This window comes from Zingiber officinale, chromosome 10A (genome assembly GCF_018446385.1).
Source record: "Zingiber officinale cultivar Zhangliang chromosome 10A, Zo_v1.1, whole genome shotgun sequence".
Lineage (NCBI taxonomy): Eukaryota > Viridiplantae > Streptophyta > Magnoliopsida > Zingiberales > Zingiberaceae > Zingiber > Zingiber officinale.
The window spans coordinates 35,874,790-35,894,331 of NC_056004.1; the positions used below are offsets into that span (position 1 = coordinate 35,874,790).

The following is a 19,542-nucleotide window of genomic DNA, read 5'->3' on the forward strand; positions in this document are numbered from 1 at the left end:
TTTATTTCATTAATTTTCATGAACTGTGCGACGCTATCAGCTTTGGTGCCAATGCACATCAATCAACAACAGCGGCGGCAGCGTATTTGTGCGGGAATTCAATTTTCCACCGAAGACTTGTAAAAGTGTTTATCCAAATGTCACTACATAACTGGCACCCAATTTACAGAAAAAAATCTAATAAGATCCAAAGAAATCTAACCCAAGTTTGATAATAACGTCCATCAACATGTGTCGTTATCCCTTAAATATATCTTCCATAGTCTGATCATTGTAATTTTATTATAAGTGTTGCTATTTTATGTGCTGAAAAACCACAATTTTTTCTTTTTTGTGTTTTCATAATTTTATGTGCTATCAATTTATCCCTTTGTTATTATTAAAGGTGGAGACAAATTGGCATCGTGACACTGGCAGAACCAACTCGAGCTAGTATCTAAGCCAAGTTGCTTCCCAACTCAAGCAAATCCAATAAAGACTAACCGTTTCAAGCTGCTACATCGCAACGACTCAGACTATCCAACCAAACGACAACCCCTAGGCTACCTTTGGGATGGCCCATGTAGACTTCAGGCGAACCAAGACAAGCTTTAATTTACTCTGTCTCCGTCGTATTCGACAATGTTTGTGCACACAGCTGCAAGTCTCTAATCGAGATCTGAATCATATTAAACAACTGGTCGTAACAAATACAATAGCATATGAAAACATACCTACAGATCACGTGAATTAAACAACTGGTCGCCAACTGCCGCAACCTCTTTTTAACTTTGTCTCAACTCCAGATCACTGACTGCCATTTGATGTCAGTCAGCAAGACTAGAAGACTGGGAGTTGTGTACTTTTAGGTTTGGATACATTTCAATAAACATTTCACTAATTTATTACCATCAAAGCTTCGATTAAATATTTAGTTCATGTCAATTAACTGTACTTTGAGTTGGCTCCGCTAAAAAAACATGATCTTTTGTGTCATTGTTCCCATTTTAATTTGATTTGATTTTCAAAAGCATTATTGGTATATTTAAATCCATCATTGTAGCGGAACCCATCACAATCTACCTCTTGAGGTCCAGTGGCCGTGCCAACTTTGAGCACATTAAATAACTGTGGTCGCCGATCCAACCGAGTGCCCCCGACAGTGTTCCTACTTCCTATTGATTGAACTGCACAAGCAAGTGCAAATGGGCATGCCTCGGTCTTGTAGACCATTGCAAGTTGGGTGAGTTCTTAATTGAGTGCTAAAAGTAGTGGAAGAGAAGGCTCAATGATGAAGGTCCACAATTGACAATCCGCAGCCAACTACCCTTCCCATTGGAAGCATAATATCTTCTTCTTTCTCATCACTGCGACCTTTTCAGTAGCCCAAGTTTGGAAGTTAGCTACAAATTCCATCTTGTGCAATTGACTTTGAAGTCAAGGCAGGGCATTTTTGAATAGGCTCCTTTTGCTGGTTGCAAGTTCTTATGATCATTTTTCTACTGGAGTGCTGCAGGGGGGATGATGAGGTGTATCATGGCAGGTAGGTCAGTTGTTACCTCTTCTGCAGAGTGACGGAAAGAAGAGTTGAGCTTCTGATAGTGGAGTCAGCAGCTCACAGTACGTGTTCAGCAATAGCACAGAGATGAGAACTCCTATTTTCATCCTGTGTGCATTCGTTGCATGTCTTCAGACCGGTTTGGGAAGCACAGACCCTCAAGATGGTATCCCTTTGTTTATCTCTGATAATTTCTTGTACGAAGATTGGAGTGGATGTTTGTGGATGTTTCTTGTTGTATGCTTAACAAATGTTTCTCATTTTCCCTTTGCAGCTGCTGCTCTGCTGTCTCTAATGAGCGAGTGGCAGAACACGCCTCCGAGCTGGGGGGCATCCGACGACCCTTGTGAAACACCTTGGGAAGGTGTCTCATGCAACAACTCTAAAGTCACCGTTCTGTAAGCATCTTTTTCTGAAACTGAAACTAGTTTCTTGTTTCTGTTGCCACGAGTTTCGACCTGGTTTTAGCAAATATCAGGAAATTGTCAACCATGGGGATCAAGGGCACACTGAGCGCAGACATCGGAACACTCAGCGAATTGAGAATTTTGTAAGTTCATTTGCAGTCTTACCTCATGGGAGATGTAAACTTGGTGCAGCTTTTCTGAAATCATAAACCTTTGCCGAGAACACTATTGATTCTCTGATTGTTTAAACAAACAGAATAGCCATTACTTAAGAGATCTTACAGACAAGAAAACTTGCAGGGATCTATCATTCAACAATGAGCTTGGTGGTCAACTAACTCCGAGTATTGGAAGCTTGATGAAGCTGACCACCCTGTGAGGCAGAACTCCTTTTATAACAAGAATTCACTCGCTTCAAATCATTTTCAACTGTCCATTATGTAGTGTTTTAGACCTGCTAAAATGGGTACTATCTTGCAGAATCTTAGCTGGTTGCAGCTTTACTGGGAGCATCCCAGATGAACTAGGATCTCTACAAAACCTCTCATATCTGTAAGCTAAATCATTCTGGTTGGGAATGCCGAGCCTTCAATCCTCACTCACTTTGATCTGTTATTTCCCCAGCGCTCTAAACTCAAACCAGTTCACTGGCAAAATCCCATCATCCATGGGCAAGCTTTCCGATCTTTTCTGGTTCGATATCGCCGATAACAAGATCAGTGGACCTCTTCCAGTCTCCAATGAAAGAGAACCAGGCTTGGACCTGCTTCACCACGCAAAACATTTGTAAGTTACTCCAAAAGGGAATAAATCAATGGAAGTTAGGTCAACCTTTGCAAATTTGAATTGTTGAATACCATAGTTCATTTAATTTCTTTTCTTTTCTATTAATGCTCCTTCTTTTCTGCTTGCTTGACAGCCATTTCAACAAAAATCAATTATCTGGTTCCATCCCGGAAAAACTCTTTCACTCAAACATGACATTGTTACACGTGTAAGTTGAATTTTGTAGATTCACATTTCCTCTAAAACTTGAGAAAACTTCAAATAAATTCTGACTCCTGATTGTTCTACATTTGGCAGACTTTTTGATGGAAACAGATTAACGGGAAGAATTCCAGATTCCATATGTCTAGTGCAAAGCATTGAGGTTCTGTAAGTATCTTTCAATCCAACCTAAATTATAACTGATCTTCGTTAGTAACTGGTTAATTCTTTCCATGGCAGGCGATTGGACAGGAATTCACTAAATGGCACAGTTCCATCCAATATCAACAATCTTACAAAGATCAATGAACTGTATGACATGACATATTCTGCTAGTTAAAATTTTAAATGGGCAATTGACAACATATTCGAACAACTTAAGATGTTGCAAAAGATGTAAGCCAACAATCTATGGCCTTAGCATGAATAGGAACATCCTAGGTTACTAAACAAGGAGAATAATATAAGAACAATGCAATGACGGACAAAGATTGTATATCTTTATGGTTTGATATGTGGTTTAGCATGCATCATCAGATGCAGTTTATCAATGCAATAGAAGAACTCACGTCCTGCATCAATCTTTTTCAGAAACCTAGCAAATAACCAGCTAACGGGTTTACTACCAGATCTGAGTGGAATGGATAGCCTCTATTATGTGTAAGACTTCACAGAATTTCCTTAAGCACTTCCCTAAGTTGAGTAAATTAACTTCGATTTTGACACTCGAACACCAACTGTATGATTTTCAGGGATTTGAGCAACAACACCTTTGATCCCTCAGAAAGCCCAGCTTGGTTCTCGAAGCTTACATCGCTCACTGCACTGTTAGTTCAACAACTATCCATCATGATTATGAATCAAGCAATTTAGTTGATAACCTGGACTAATGTTTCCGTGCTGATTGCTCCAGAGTGATACAATCAGGAGGGCTTTTTGGAGAAGTACCTGAAACACTTTTCAGTTTTCCTCCGTTACAGCAAGTGTAAGTGTCTCACCAGAGCATTCATTGGAAAAAGATGATATTCTCACAACAGATAGTGAAATCCATACTTTTCACAGGATACTGGATTACAATCACTTTAATGGCACCCTTCGACTGGGCAATTCTGTCAGCCAACAACTACAACTTGTGAGCTTCAAAAATAATAATCTCACAGGCATCGAACTGACAAACGGTTATAACCTTACATCCCTGATGTGAGAACACTGACATGCATATTTGTTAATTTAGTTTCAATGCAATTTATTCATCATAACTTTCAGTAATCCATCTCTCATTCCAGACTCGTAGGGAATCCTATTTGCTCTAAGTTACCCACTGCAACATACTGCACGCTGAGCCAAGATCCACCAGTTCCTTACTCAACCAGCGTTGTTAATTGTGTGTCGAACTTGTGCCCCCCAGATCAGAGTCCTAATCCTCAGAGTTGCAGTTGTGCCTACCCATTCCAGGGAGTGATGTACTTCAGAGCACCTTTTTTCAGAGATGTGTCAAACAGAACGCTGTTCCAAGAACTGGAAAATAAATTGCAGACAGCACTTGATCTCACACCTGGATCAGTATTCTTGCAAAATCCATTTTTCAACGACGACTCTTATATGCAAATACAGGTCAAAATTTTCCCATCCACTGGAATGTACTTCAGTAGGTCTGAGATCCAAGACATTGGGTTCGATCTGAGCAATCAAACGTTCAAGCCTCCACGATTGTTTGGTCCTTTCTATTTCATTGCATCCACATACCCTTTCCCAGGTGATCTCTCCGCCTTTTGTAGCACATTTAAAACCCTTTCTTTTACTGACTCAACGAAATCATTTAGCCGTAGAAGGAAGATCCACAATGAGTGTTGGATTGAAAATTGGAATAGCAGCTTGTTGTGCACTTCTGGTTATTGGACTTCTTGTAGTAACTATCTATGCCTTGAGACAGAGAAGGCGCGCTGAAAGGGCCATTGAGCAAAGCAAGCCTTTTGGTAAGTTATAACTGTATTTTCCTTCTATGTCTTGTTAAAGTTTAAACTTTCCACAAATAAATTGTTAGCCAAAAACAAAAGCAAATTCATATAAGAGGTTAAAATGGTTAAACCAAAAGTCCAAATATGTGCATTTTCATTGTAATAAAACAAAGGCATCATGCAGACAATCTATTTTACATTCGAAAACCTTCAGGATCATGGGCACGCGGGCACAGCGGAGATGAAGGTAGTGAGGCACCACAGTTGAAGGGAGCAAGATGGTTCTCTTATGAAGAACTTAAAAGATGCACTAATAATTTTTCAGTTTCTAATGAGATTGGTTCTGGAGGTTATGGAAAGGTCATTGTTCAGTATCCTATGTCAAACTTCTATGAGCAACAAACTCTAGAAATGACATTCTTTTACTTGACTCCCTTCAGGTCTATAGAGGAATACTTCCAGGAGGGCCAATAGTTGCAATCAAGAGGGCGCAGCAAGGATCAACACAAGGTGCACTTGAATTCAAGACAGAGATCGAGTTGCTGTCAAGAGTTCATCACAAAAACCTTGTATCACTAGTGGGTTTCTGCTTTGATCAAGGGGAGCAGATGTTGGTATATGAATTCGTTCCCAACGGAACACTAAGAGAGAGCCTCTCTGGTAAGCTCAACACCTTGAATTTCACCCTGTCATACATAAGCCTTTTCCTAACTTGTAATTTCAGGAAAGAGTGGGATACTGCTAGACTGGAGGAGGCGGCTGCGAATTGCACTTGGTTCAGCTAGAGGATTGGCATATCTTCATGAACTAGCTGATCCTCCAATCATACACAGGGATGTTAAGTCAAGTAACATCCTGTTGGATGAAAACTTGAATGCAAAGGTCGCAGATTTTGGCCTTTCAAAGTTGATGTCGGACGATGAAAAGGGCCATGTTTCCACTCAAGTAAAAGGAACAATGGTAGTATGAGAGTTTCTTTCATAATGTGTGCATCACATTTTTCTAGTGCTTACATCGCATCATTATAGTGATAGCATATGACTGATCATGAAGAATTGCTTAAATGCAGATTATATAGGACCTATTTTATTTCTAAAAATTGATTTGTGTAGTAGTAGTGCATAAACTCAACAGCTTAATGCTCTTCTTTACAGGGATACCTTGATCCTGAATACTATTTGACACAACAATTGACAGACAAAAGTGATGTTTATAGCTTCGGAGTGGTGATGCTGGAGATGATTACTGCCAAGCAACCAATTGTGAAAGGAAAATACATCGTTCGTGAGGTGAAGATGGCGATAGATGCTAGTGATGAAGAATTCTATGGGCTAAAGGAATTAATGGATCCTGTAATTCAAATCGCAACTAATCTCATAGGATTCAGGAAGTACACAGAGTTGGCATTGAGATGCCTAGAAGAACTAGCTGCAGATCGTCCAACGATGAGTGATATCGTGAAGGAAATTGAGATGCTGCTGCATTCTGCTGGTCTAAGCACAAACTCACAATCAGCATCTTCATCTGCCACAGATATCAGGAATTCAAAAGGTGTTATCTCCCAACCTTACATTTCTGGAACAAGAAAGGATGTGAGTGAGGATAACTTTGACTATAGTGGTGGCTATTCATTCTCTGCAAAACCTGAACCCAAGTGACAAAGCACTTCCTTGCAGATTATCTAATCTATATAAGGACAACACTAATTTTTAGCTGGCAATCTGTGCTAAAATGTAATAGAACTGTTCAACTGTAGAAAAAAACGTGTTTCTAGGTGAGAATGGATTCATATTAAGAACTATCATTTCTTTCTCAAATTAGCCTCAGTATCCCTTGAGGTTCAGTATTTCTCACTATAGCCAACTTCTTGTTAATTATTCTCTTAAAAATTGATTCAACCAGGAAAATCTTGGCTTGAGCACTTGATTCTGAAAAAGTTAGATACCATCATGGCTTCGGGACACTTTGAAGGAACTAGTATTCATCAACTTATGGAGATGCAAGTCGAAGAAGAGATGCAATAGGGAGTGTTCATCAACCACTCTATTGGCACTCAATCTCCATGCTCGATAAAACTAACACAATAAGCGCCTTTATATGATTTGGTTGGAACAAAAGAACTCCCAAATTACCATACTGCAGTATGACATCTTCCAAAAAACACTACAAGAAAGGAACACAGTAAGTGCACAAGGCTCTCACAGGAAACCAATGGGGAGCAAAAGAATGTGAATCCCATGCTTTTTTCTCCTTTCATATACAGAGACAGATTTAAGCATTCCCAAGACAATACATGTATGCTTTGTTAACAAAAAAACCCCTCTTTCAGGCATAGTTGTTTGAGAAATGGACACAATGATAGAAACTAGAATAGTTTTTTGATTGGTTCATTTGTTGATCCTGGACACTGCTTAGCAGTGAGAGGAAATGTCAGTTTTGTTTCTAAGTAGCCCATGCAGCGCCAAGATGACTTTATAGAGGTAATATTATGTATATTGTAAACCTATTTATTGCATATAACCTTTAGTTAATGATACATTATTAAAACTTTATAAAATTATGCAAAGTTGATCTATGACCTATCTATATAGATAAACATAAGCATCCACCAATTGGAGAAGAGCAGATAACTAGATCACAAACTTAGTTTTGTATAGTTTTATTAGGTTTTAGTTATTTAATTAATTTGTACAGTTTAATCGAGAAAATCCGCTGATCCAATCTGATTCCAAAAACACTAACTAAACTGGATGATGACTACTTATACAGACTTAAAGATCAATGAACTTACATTTCAAAAACATCCTAAAATTCATATTTCAATTGTAAACGGACTTTACAAATTTCAGTTCAAATTTAAATCATTTGCTAAGCAATCTGTTAGGAGAAAACTAAAATTAAAACTAAATACAGAAAAAAAATATATAAAAATGACCAGTTTGGCCAACGAAAATTTTCTAGCCACTAGAATAAATCCAAAAGTACGTGGTTTCTCACCTAGCAGCCAACATTCCAAATTTTTTATTTCACTGGAAGAAAATATCCTATAATATAACGTAGTTGAGAATCAAATCATATGTGTTTCAGAATTACTAGAGCGCCTCTACCGCGGCACCATATCCTACGTGATGGCAAAAAAAAAGATGAATACGCTCCGCCCCCAGCGCCCCTGCCAATCCATCCCAAGGGCAATATTCTACTTGCACCATAGACTTCAAGACATTGGCAGGTTTGCTTTATTAAAGATTAATCATGCATGTGATTGTTGTTTATCCCGGGTAGCTTCTGGAGTATGCAAACTGATCGTCGAGGCTAATGTTCGACACTATCTCCGTAAACGATATTGCTCTGCTACGGTGCTTAACGGATTGTTGCAATTCGTTCCCAAGATACAACGACGACGAACGTCTCGGAATCGTAGCACTCCGACTTCCGAGACCAGCGAACCTTCTAGTAGACTTCTTGGACTCTTGAATGCACAAGATGAGATGAATGCTTGAGGAAGAGAAGAGAGGATTGAGTTCATATTCCATCATCTGGAGGGTTTTTATTTATACTGAAAAAAGAGGTTGAGTGTCCTTTGGGTGAGTGGATGTGTTCTTTGGGCTGGATCGATCTAGATCATCTATTCTGAAGGCGCCCATTGCGCACGTGCGCACGTGTGCACGTGCGCACGTGGCGGGTGGCGGGCTCACAGGTGCGAGCACCTGCTCGCCCTGGGCTAAGGGAGCACCTGTCCTTTTATTTTTGTGTTAACTCCATTAACACATCTTCATTAATAAGTAGAGAATACACATCGAGAATTTCCGATGTGGGACTATTCTCCCATGCACTTTAATAAATGTTATTTTGGGCCGACTTTAAACATTAATTTCTCATTCACCCTTAATCGGTTTTGAGCAAATTAATAGTCTAAATCTATCTACGTGAATCGTAGATTTCAATTTTGAAGTCAATTACGACTTTCAACAATTGATGGCTTCCTTCCTCAAAATCGTTTTGGTCCATTTAAGGCTCCAATATCTAACAATCCCCCATATGAATGGAAATTAATGCAATGCGTGTATGCATGCTGACACTTTACAAGAGTCCAATCGATAAGTCACTGCATCGGGAGAGGTAGCTTGTGGCTTTGAACCTTCCGTAGTGAAATGCTATCGAGTATACTAGGCTGCGCAGTGAACGTGATGTCTTGAACTGCTCAGGTGTTTAGACAATAACACCCACACAGAGATCTATCTCACCTACTTTAGGTTCTCATGGTTGGTTCTGTTTCGTCCATGGATACCATCTTGGATTCATGAGTGTTTCATTGAAGCGGCCTGTCTTCACACTCACATAGGTGACACTTCTATCAAGAGTATCCTACCATACTCTACCTTATCAGGTATAGAAGTCACTAAAAGCATAAGCTTAACCTCACTACATGAGGTAGGACAGCACAAATTCATCCTAGGATTGGGATAGAGATAAACTATCTAATGTGCTGGACCACAACTTCTATAACTTCGTTGTCCCATTGAACCAAGATCTTGGGATCTCCCGTCAACAAGGTTGGGTTACCGCTACAGTCGTTTTCAGTTGTAGATTTTTAATCTCATTCCTCTTGATGAGCAGTATACTTGATCTCGATTCAACCCCTTCGTTAGAGGATCTGCCAAATTATCTTTGGACTTAACATAGTCGATTGCAGTCGATTGCAATCACTCCATTCGAGATCAACTGCCTAATGGTATTATGTCTACGACGTATATGTCGTAACTTCCCATTATACATATTACTCTGTGCCCTTCCAATCGCCGATTGACTATCACAGTGGATTAGTACGGCAGGCACAGGTTTCATCCAGCTCGGAATATCTTCCAAGAAATTCCGCAGCCATTCAGCTTCCTCAGCTGCTTTGTCTAGTGCTATAAACTCGGATTCCATAGTTGATCGAGCAATGCAAGTCTGCTTAGTGGATTTCCAAGATACTGATCCCCCACCGATCGTGAATACATATCCACTAGTGGATTTGGAGTCTTTTGTATCTGATATCCAATTAGCATCAGAATATCCTTCCAACACAGCGGGATATTTTCTATAATGTAATCCATAGTTCATAGTATATTTCAAATATCTGAGAACTCGCATCAATGCTTTCCAATGGGTGTCGTTTGGATTACTCGTAAAACGACTCAGTTTGTTGACCGTACAGGCAATATCCGGACGTGTGCAGTTTGTGAGATACATCAAACTGCCTATTATCCGAGAATATTTCAATTGCGATATGGTCTCACCATGATTTTTCGCTAAGTGTTGACATAGATCCATAGGTGTTTTCACTGTAGAGAGATCGTACGCATTGAATTTTTTCAATACAGATTCTACATAATGGGATTGTGTTAAAACTATCCCTTCTGATGTCCTGAAAATTTTAATTCCTAATATAACATCTGCTTGACCCATATCTTTTATATCAAAATTTCTGGTCAACATTTTCTTTGTAGTCATGATTACATCATGATTACTGCCCATTATTAGCATGTCGTCTACGTATAGACAGACAATTACATAGCCTTCAGGTGTGTTTTTGACATAAATACATTTGTCACATTCATTTATTCTGAATTCGTTTGACAGCATTACTTTGTCAAATTTTTCGTGCCATTGTTTAGGCGCTTGCTTAAGTCCGTACAACGACTTAACAAGTCGACACACCTTTTCCTCATTTCCAGGGGCCATGAACCCTTCGGGTTGCTCCATATAAATTTCTTCTTCCAACTCACCATTTAAGAACGCAGTCTTAACATCCATTTGATGTATTTCAAGGTCATACAGTGCTGAAATGGCTATTAGCACTCGTATGGACGTAATCTTTGTCACCGGTGAGTATGTATCGAAGTAATTAAGGCCTTCCTCTTGCTTGTACCCCTTGGCTATAAGTCTGGCCTTATACTTGTCAATTGATCCATCATCTTTATACTTACGTTTTAGTATCCACTTACAACCTAATGGTTTATTACCAGAAGGAATGTCTATTAATTCCCAAGTATGATTATTCATGATAGACTCAATTTCACTATTGACAGCTTCTTTCCACATTGGAGTATCGGGTCTAGAGAGAGCTTCACTTAATGTTCTTGGTTCCATTTCTGACATGAAAGTCATGAAATCTGGCCCTGAACGATTTCTCAACTCTAGCCCGTTTGCTACGACGTGGCTCTTCACTTTGATCGTCAATAGTCCTTTTATAACAGCTAAGTTCGGTAACGTCATTTTTGTTTGAACTTCCGTTGTTATCACTTTCAACGTTTCCCTTTTTATTTGGGAATACGTTTTCAAAGAATATCGCATTCCGAGATTCTATGGTTGTTCCCACATGTATATCAGGAATGTCTGATTTGTGAACTAGGAAACGATATGCACTACTATTATGGGCATATCCGACAAATACCGCATCGAACGTTTTAGGTCCGATCTTTACTTGCTTTGGTTTAGGTACTTCGACCTTTGCCAAGCACCCCCACACTTTCAGGTATTTGTACGATGGCTCGCGGCCTTTCCATAGTTCATATGGAGTTTTATCATTTTTCTTATGAGGGATTCTGTTGAGAATGTGATTTGCCGATAATATTGCTTCCCCCCACAAGTTTTGAGGTAAGCCTGAATTTATCAACAAGGCATTCATCATTTCTTTTAGTGTCCGATTTTTACGTTCGGCAACACCGTTTGATTGAGGTGAGTAAGACGCCGTTGTTTGATGGATAATGCTAGATTCTGTACAAAATTCATCAAACGGTGCACCATATTCTCCACCTCTATCGCTTCGAATTATTTTAATTCGTTTGTCAAGTTGGTTTTCAACTTCTGTTTTATAGGTTCTGAACGCCTCTAGGGCTTCGTCTTTACTTCTTAAAAGAAAGACATAACAGAACTTTGTGCAGTCATCGATAAAAGTAATAAAATATTTTTTACCTCCTCTAGTTTGCACAAATTTCAAGTCACATAGATCACTATGTATTAACTCTAGAGGAGTTGTTGTCCTTTCCACCGAATGAAAAGGTAGTTTTGTCATTTTCGTTTCCACGCACACTTCACATTTGTGTGTTCCGTCAACATTGACGTTTGGTAATAAATTTAATTTGACGAGACGTTTGAGAGTATTATTATGCACATGTCCGAGTCGATCATGCCATAAATTAAAACACTCAACAACATACCTGGAAGCATTTATTTTATTACCATCAAAATTTCAGAGTACAGGCATTACAACCATTTTGAATAGACCCTTTTCTAGGTACCCCTTTCCTACGAAGACACCATTCTTCGTAAGTACAAAGTTGTCTGACTGGAACACTAGCCTAAATCCGGCCTTGACCAATGCCGCTCCAGAAACTAGGTTCTTACTGATGTCGGGAACATGGAGTACATCAATGAGTGTTACCTCCTTTCCGGACGTCATCTTCAGAACAACCTTTCCGAGTCCAACAATTGGCGACGTCGTGGAATTACCCATATAGAGCTTCCTGCCATTTATCGGAGTATACTTGGAGAACATCGCCTTATCGGAACAGATATGACTAGTTGCTCCAGTATCAATGAACCACTGCTTCGGGTTGGTATCCACCAAGTTGGCTTCAAATACAACCGCAGTGAGATCCAAGTCCTCAAGAGAGGTTGCGACATGATTCGCAGCATCCTTTGGCCCCTTGGTTGGCTTCTTTGGGCGTCTGCAGTCCTTGGACAGGTGTCCTGCCTTTCCACAGTTGTAGCAGGAGCCTTTGAACTTCTTTGCTTGAGCCTTCTTTTTGAACTGCTTCGGCTTTTTAGCGTTCGGCTCGACCAGGTTGGACATTTCGTCTATAGTCCGCTTGGTTCCTCTGGAGTCGGATAACTTTCGATTATCCTCCTCTATTCGTAGCCTCAGGATCAGGTCTTGCAGCCCTATCTCCTTTTGCTTATGCTTTAGGTAATTCTTGAAATCCTTCCATGACGGAGGGAGCTTCTCAATTACCGCAGCAACTGCGAATGTCTCGTTCAGCTTCATGCCTTCGGCGTCCAGATCATGCAGTATTAATTGCATATCTTGGACTTGAGATGAGACGCTTTTTGAGTCCACCATCTTGAAATCTAGAAACCGACCAACGATGAATTTCTTCAATCCAACATTTTTGGTCTTGTATTTCTTCTCAAGGGATTCCCACAAAGATTTTGCCGTCTCCAGAGAACAATATACGTTATATAACGTGTTGTCCAAGGCGTTGAGTATATAATTGCGGCACAAAAAATCTCCGTGAGACCACTCATCGCTAGCAGCCTTACTACCTTCCGTAGCGGCTGGCGTGTCTTCGTGCAAAAACCGTACAAGGTTTAGCGTTGTTAGATAAAATAGCATCTTCTGCTGCCATCTTTTGAAGTCAGTTCCGGTGAATTTCTCCGGCTTTTCTCCGTGCGGAATGGTTGTCGGAATGGCGGTCGGAATGACGGTCGGAATGGCCGTCGGAATGTCGTTGGTAGCCATATCAGTTTGCACGAAATATCGTTTACGACTGTTTATCCCGGGTAGCTTCTGGAGTATGCAAACTGATCGTCGAGGCTAGTGTTCGACACTATCTCCGTAAACGATATTGCTCCGCTACGGTGCTTAACGGATTGTTGCAATTCGTTCCCAAGATACAACGACGACGAACGTCTCGGAATCGTAGCACTCCGACTTCCGAGACTAGCGAACCTTCTAGTAGACTTCTTGGACTCTTGAATGCACAAGATGAGATGAATGCTTGAGGAAGAGAAGAGAGGATTGAGTTCATATTCCATCATCTGGAGGGTTCTATTTATACTGAAAGAAGAGGTTGAGTGTCCTTTGGGTGAGTGGATGTGTTCTTTGGGCTGGATCAATCTAGATCATCCATTCTAAAGGGTTGTAACCCTTCTCCAAGCCCACTTCAATCTCATCCATCAGATCTGAGGAGTTGTGACCCTCAGATCCCGCCTATTGTCATCGGCCATCGGATCTGGATCCATTGATTCGATGCTTCAGATCAAGTCTCATCCCAAGCCGTCAGATCGTTACTCTTTGCGATCCAACGCTCTAGATCGCATCACAAGCGATCCATCATACCTATTTGATCAACGTTGATCAACGGTAGTCATCCATTCCCTAAGTCAACTGTCCAGTCATCTCCCTTTGCCCACGAGGATGCTGCATAGGTGCTGCCACGTCAGGGACGAGCCTGACACGTCACCCGAGTGCCACGTAGGCACTGCAATGTCACCTGGAGCATAAATTTAAGCTCCTTAATGCTCCTCGCGACGATGCGAAGTGTGCCTACAAAGCGCCCATTGCGCACGTGGCGGGCTCACAGGTGCGAGCACCTGCTCGCCCTAGGCTAAGGGAGCACCTGTCCTTTTATTTTTGTGTTAACTCCATGAACGCATCTTCATTAATAAGTAGAGAATACACATCGAGAATTTCCGATGTGGGACTATTCTCCCATGCACTTTAATAAATGTTATTTTGGGCCGACTTTAAACATTAATTTCTCATTCACCCTTAATCGATTTTGAGCAAATTAATAGTCTAAATCTATCTACGCGAATCGTAGATTTCAATTTTGAAGTCAATTACGACTTTCAACAATTGATGACTTCCTTCCTCAAAATCGTTTTGGTCCATTTAAGGCCACAATATCCAACAATTGTCATACTTTCTTTAAAATAGATTCGTTCACTCAATGACAGCTCCGTAGATTAAACTAGCTCGATAAATCAGGTTAGGTTGGCAGATTGAACTAGATCAGTAGGTGAGACTAAATCTATAAGTCGGATTAGTAAGAGGGTCATCTTAACTCTTTTAGATAAAAAATATATTTAATTTTTAATATATATATATATATATATATATATATATTCTTTTGTGAGAAGTAAAATTATTAAAAAAAGTTTTATATTCAACTTTTGATAATAAACTTTTTTAATTAATAAAATTACTAAACTATTTAATTTTTAGACATTATTAAAAACTTTATTAATTTTAATTTAAAAAATCTATTCTAAATATGCTAAGGTCAATAATATTCTATAAGTTATTTATGTATTTGGAAATAAAATTATTTTTTATTAGATCTAATATCTCAAATAATGTTTTTAATTATGAATTTATTATTTCTTTTAAAATATTTAATTTTGAAAATAAATCTAAATTATCAATAGCATATCAGATCATGACAAATATGCTAACTGTAAAAAAAATTCATATAAAAACAAGAGGAGAAACTAAAAGTGGTATGTAATTAAAAAAAAAAATCAATTTGATATTTAAAAAATTAACATGTTGTTTTACAATGACTAGTGAAGAACCCTACTTTTTGTTCTAATTGAGAAAGAGAGAGAAAAAACGAGTAAGGAAGATCATAGAGGAAAAGAACATCCTTTTGAGAGTATCACTAATAAGGAAGAAGAAAGATACGAATCAATGGACAATCAAGAGGGAAAAGAGCATATAAACATTGATGAGCACGAGATCATTGACAACTATGAGAGCGCACGTATTTTAGAGTCAATGCAGAAAAGGAGGAATCAATTAAATTAAATAAATATATAATTAAAAAAATCAATAACAAATAAAATTAAAATAATCTAAAATTAAAAATAAATATTTTTTAAAATTGATCTAAAATTAAAGTGAATGTTTTTTTAATTAAATATAAATAATATAAAAAATATAAAATATAAAAAACTTAGGTGCCAATAAAATTAAGGCAGTAAGCATAGGTCTTTAAAGGCCTTTACTCGTCCCGGGGTATGGTACCGTGGTATGATATTTAGGTTGTCACTCAGACACTCACGGCTCGATCCCTAGCTACGATGTATTTGTAGGAATTTTTTTCTAAATAAGGAACGCAATCAAAAGATGTTGGGCGTCTAGGTTGACTGCTACGCGTGCTTCTCGATTTATCCTGATGGCCGGTAAAAAATTTTCAAAGATCAAATCGATCATCTTCAAAGATAATAAATAAAATTAATTGAAATTATCATATAATTTTTTTTTTTTTTTTTTTTTTTTTTTAAGGCCGACCAGGGACTGCTGCTCAGGGGCATACAATTAATAAATTAGGCTAGCTGACAAGTCTACATCGATAGCTAGCTTTCTCGGTGGCTCAACTTAGTTCAGCACCTTGTCGAAATGTGACACATGGTGACTTAGCAAGATGACTAAGAAGTCACGGAGGCACGTCTTGCCGAATATTTTATATCAATATTGCTTAAATCTGTTTAAATATTAATTAAAGTCATTCTAATTTAATCAAAATTAATATAACTTACTTAAAGTTAACTAAATAAAATTAAAATAATTTTGATCAATGATGTTATTTGAAATGGATAGAAATGACGTGTTGGATAGGAAGTTGAGCTATTGATCAGGAGTAAACTTTTAATCGGAGAAAAAGAATTACAAATGGGAATAGTCCTATAGGCTCGGACAATTCTACGATCGATTGATCATATACAAGGATATTTACTTTTGAAGAATGAGGAATTAACCTCCGAGAAGATTAATTGGTGCTTTTAGTCAATCGTCTTTGTACTTGGATGCTTGCCCTGGAAATGATATCCTAAGCTTTAGAAGTCCGGTCAGATTATATCTAAGATTTACCTTGTAGGTTCACTTTGTGGAGATAAGGATACTGAGCCGTGTACCTCTGATCAACTTTATAATTGGTTGTCCATATGCAAGAAGACGGGAGAATGAACAGTGAAAGCTCATATGTTTGATTGACTATCATATCAACCAATTGTATACTAAGTCGTGCTCAGAGAGTGGAAGGTTGGGTCCCCGGGACTTGGCCGAATATACTCCCAGACGGCCTTGTGGCAGGCTGGTCTTCTCTTAAACTTGTACTACTTAGGGACGATTGGTTATATGCTAAGTGTTTTAGCATAGGAGCGACACACTAGGTCCCTCGAGTCCTGTCGGCTCGTGGGCCGATCATCCTTGGATCGTGGGCCTTATCACTGGGTGAGAAGCGAAGCCCTGCGGGTTAATGACATGATGGCCACCACCTCTCTTTGACTTTGACCACCACCTCACCTTAACTTTAACTACCTCGTCATACTTGGATCCATTCGTAACATCTCGTATCACTAGCCTCCCCTTCAAGTCTAGTCGAAGGAAGCTTATGGTCGACTGACTAGACTCAAGTTCGGTACCTGCTTGATCGACCAACTTATTGGCTTGACCGGATGGACATGTGTCCACTCATCTGTTATAGCTACACATAGTCATATTTTTTAAAGAACTGCATGTCGGAGGATCGATATGCCTAGTGGTGTACTATTGATACGTGGGAAGACATCTTTTAGCATAATAATTCGGCTATCCTATATATCATAAATGCCCATTTATGGGTGAATGTCATATGCCCCACTAGCATATTCTTTGAAGTGACTGTTGACGTACGTCTTTTCGTACGAATCAATAGCACTTTCCCCTTTGCAAATCAATGGTTATGAATGAGCATGCTATTTTGATCAAACGGTTGTGGTGGGGCCTTAACTCATGGCCCATGTTTAAAAACCCTAAGTGGCATAGAGACAGGACACTTTGCGCTTCGTCTTCTTCAATCCTCTCTTTGGCAATTTCCTTGGGCAAGCTTGTCCTTCCCTCGATCTGAATCAGTAAGTTCTTCATCAGACTCGTTGCTATTTTTCTTACATTCTCTCATGGCCTAAGAATTTGTCGCTCCTTGGTACACTTTCACTCATTCAAATTTCAACCATAGCGATTGAGAAGTTCTTCATCTTTCGTTTGAAACCCCTAAAAACCACCGCATTCGCCTTCCAACTTCCCAGGATAACCTTCATCTCCCTCTTTTTAGCTTTGTTACATTCTTTAAAGACCAACTTAAAGCGGGGTTTGCATTTTCTAATCTCACATTTCCTTTCTGAGATAAGCCTTACTTTAACATCCCTCTCTCACAGTTTGCCCCTAATGCATTCCGTAGTATGTGTGGGATGTTCATTTTATTTTTCCTATATGACATTCCTTTGACTCCTCATAATTTTTATTATTGGAGTAATCTAGGTGCCCTAAATTTTGATGTTTGAGCAAAGGTTTAAGTTAGATTTATTATTGTATTTGATATGCATTATGAGTGTGCAGGATATAGGTACAATAAGAAAAATCTAAGTGTGATCTTGGCAAAGGAGAAAAGTCCAAGAGGAGTCTTGGCGGTGTAAGTCCAAGTATTTAGTCTTGATAATGTAAGTCCGAGTGTGACTTGGTAATAGTTGAAGTCTCGGAGGTGAGGAGCCTCTTGGAAAAGGAAGGCCTGACAGCTAGGACAAGGCCGAAGGAAGCTCCAGAAGGCAAAGAGTGAAGGATGAGGAGACATCCGAGGTACGCGAGGCTAATGGAGGAGGCTAGGTCTAGGTTGGTCGGGCAAGGGCGATTGCTGAGTGAATGTACTCGGGGGGGGAGGGGGGGTCAAAACCTGAGGTTTAGGATTTTACTAGTCAAATAGCAAGTGTACCAGTCGACTGGGCTAGTGCATAGAATATTTCTATGTCTAACGACTACGAAAATAGTAAACCGATACTATAGCAGTCGAATGGTACTTTCATCAGTTTACTGGTATTGAGTCGTTGTCATGTAACAATCAAATTCTACAGAGGACCAGTCGATTAGTGATTTTACCAGTCGACTGGTGGTGGGAAACACATCCAACTAGGTGTTTCCTCTCAAACTCTATTTAAGAGAGCTCGGGGTGCTTGGCTAAGGTTGCTGGAAATAGAGGTGATTAATATTATTAGAGTCTTCCAAGCTCCCGTGTGATCAAACGTGCTTGTGTAAGATTGAGGTGAGGTTTCTCCACCCATAAGGAGCTACTTGAGCTAGCCGGAGCTTTCCAGAGAGACATCCACCGATGGATCAGGATCGTCCACATTACGGACAGTCGTGGAGTAGGAGCCTTAATCTCCAAACCACATTACATAAACGTGTCATTGAGTTTGTATTTCTTGTCTTTGTATTATTTAGGGTTTAGCTTCCTTGTTAGTGTTTAATTTTGTATTTTCGCTGCGTACTAACTGTTGGTACAATTGACCTCTAAGCTTTTAATATCCCACAAATATGTTTAAATGAGCCTGATCAAAGGAAGTCCTAGTCGCGGGTAGGTAAGGGTGAGAAGTCAACCGAATGACTAGTCCTAACTGTGGTTAGATAAGGAAAGTCCTAGTTATGGCTAGGCAAGGGAAATCTCAGTAGATCATGGAAGCCAAGTGAATTCGATAGGTCTGGAGGACCCGATATTAAATCCCCAGTGAGCCTATCCAATGCTGAGTCTTGGTGAGTGAAGCCAAGTGGAGAAAATTCTAGGGGGTGGTAACCTTAGGTCCTGATGAGTGAAGTCAAGTGGAAAAAACCCTAGAGGGAGGTAACTCTAGGTTTTGGTGTGTGAAGCCAGATGGAGAAAATCCTAGGGGAAGGTAACCTTAGGTAATGAGAAGTCTTGGAGGAGGGAACTCCAAGCAAGGTTGATCGGATAGTTTCCGGTCGACCGTGCGCAGTCGACCGGACCAACAGATCTTGGTAAATTTAAATTTAGTTTTGTCATACTATATTATTGCTGTTGGCTAATGTAATATTGCAAGAAAAGCCTTAATGATCAGA

General features: G+C 39.5%; 1 protein-coding gene across 1 annotated transcript; it reads left to right on the forward strand.

Moving 5' to 3' along the window:
• The first annotated feature begins 1,160 nt into the window (after positions 1-1,160).
• Positions 1,161-6,706, forward strand: LOC122026925 (leucine-rich repeat receptor protein kinase HPCA1-like). Its single transcript, XM_042585676.1, has 19 exons — positions 1,161-1,703; positions 1,812-1,935; positions 2,016-2,087; positions 2,245-2,319; positions 2,425-2,496; positions 2,569-2,730; positions 2,864-2,938; positions 3,028-3,099; positions 3,172-3,243; positions 3,523-3,591; positions 3,684-3,758; positions 3,845-3,916; positions 3,994-4,131; positions 4,218-4,687; positions 4,755-4,907; positions 5,104-5,249; positions 5,330-5,549; positions 5,614-5,849; positions 6,044-6,706. Exons 1-19 carry the CDS (start codon positions 1,625-1,627, stop codon positions 6,545-6,547), a joined length of 2,886 nt encoding a protein of 961 aa, XP_042441610.1. The 5' UTR covers positions 1,161-1,624; the 3' UTR covers positions 6,548-6,706.
• The last annotated feature ends 12,836 nt before the right edge of the window (positions 6,707-19,542 follow it).

What these genes read in the sequence shown, in the direction of transcription:
- LOC122026925 (XM_042585676.1), top strand. Translation starts at nt 1,625, where the DNA reads ATGAGAACTCCTATTTTCATCCTGTGTGCATTCGTTGCATGTCTTCAG. An exon ending in CTTCACCACGCAAAACATTT is followed by an intron (nt 2,731 to 2,863) that starts GTAAGTTACTCC and finishes CTTGCTTGACAG; the next exon opens with CCATTTCAACAAAAATCAAT. An exon ending in TGAGCAAAGCAAGCCTTTTG is followed by an intron (nt 4,908 to 5,103) that starts GTAAGTTATAAC and finishes GAAAACCTTCAG; the next exon opens with GATCATGGGCACGCGGGCAC.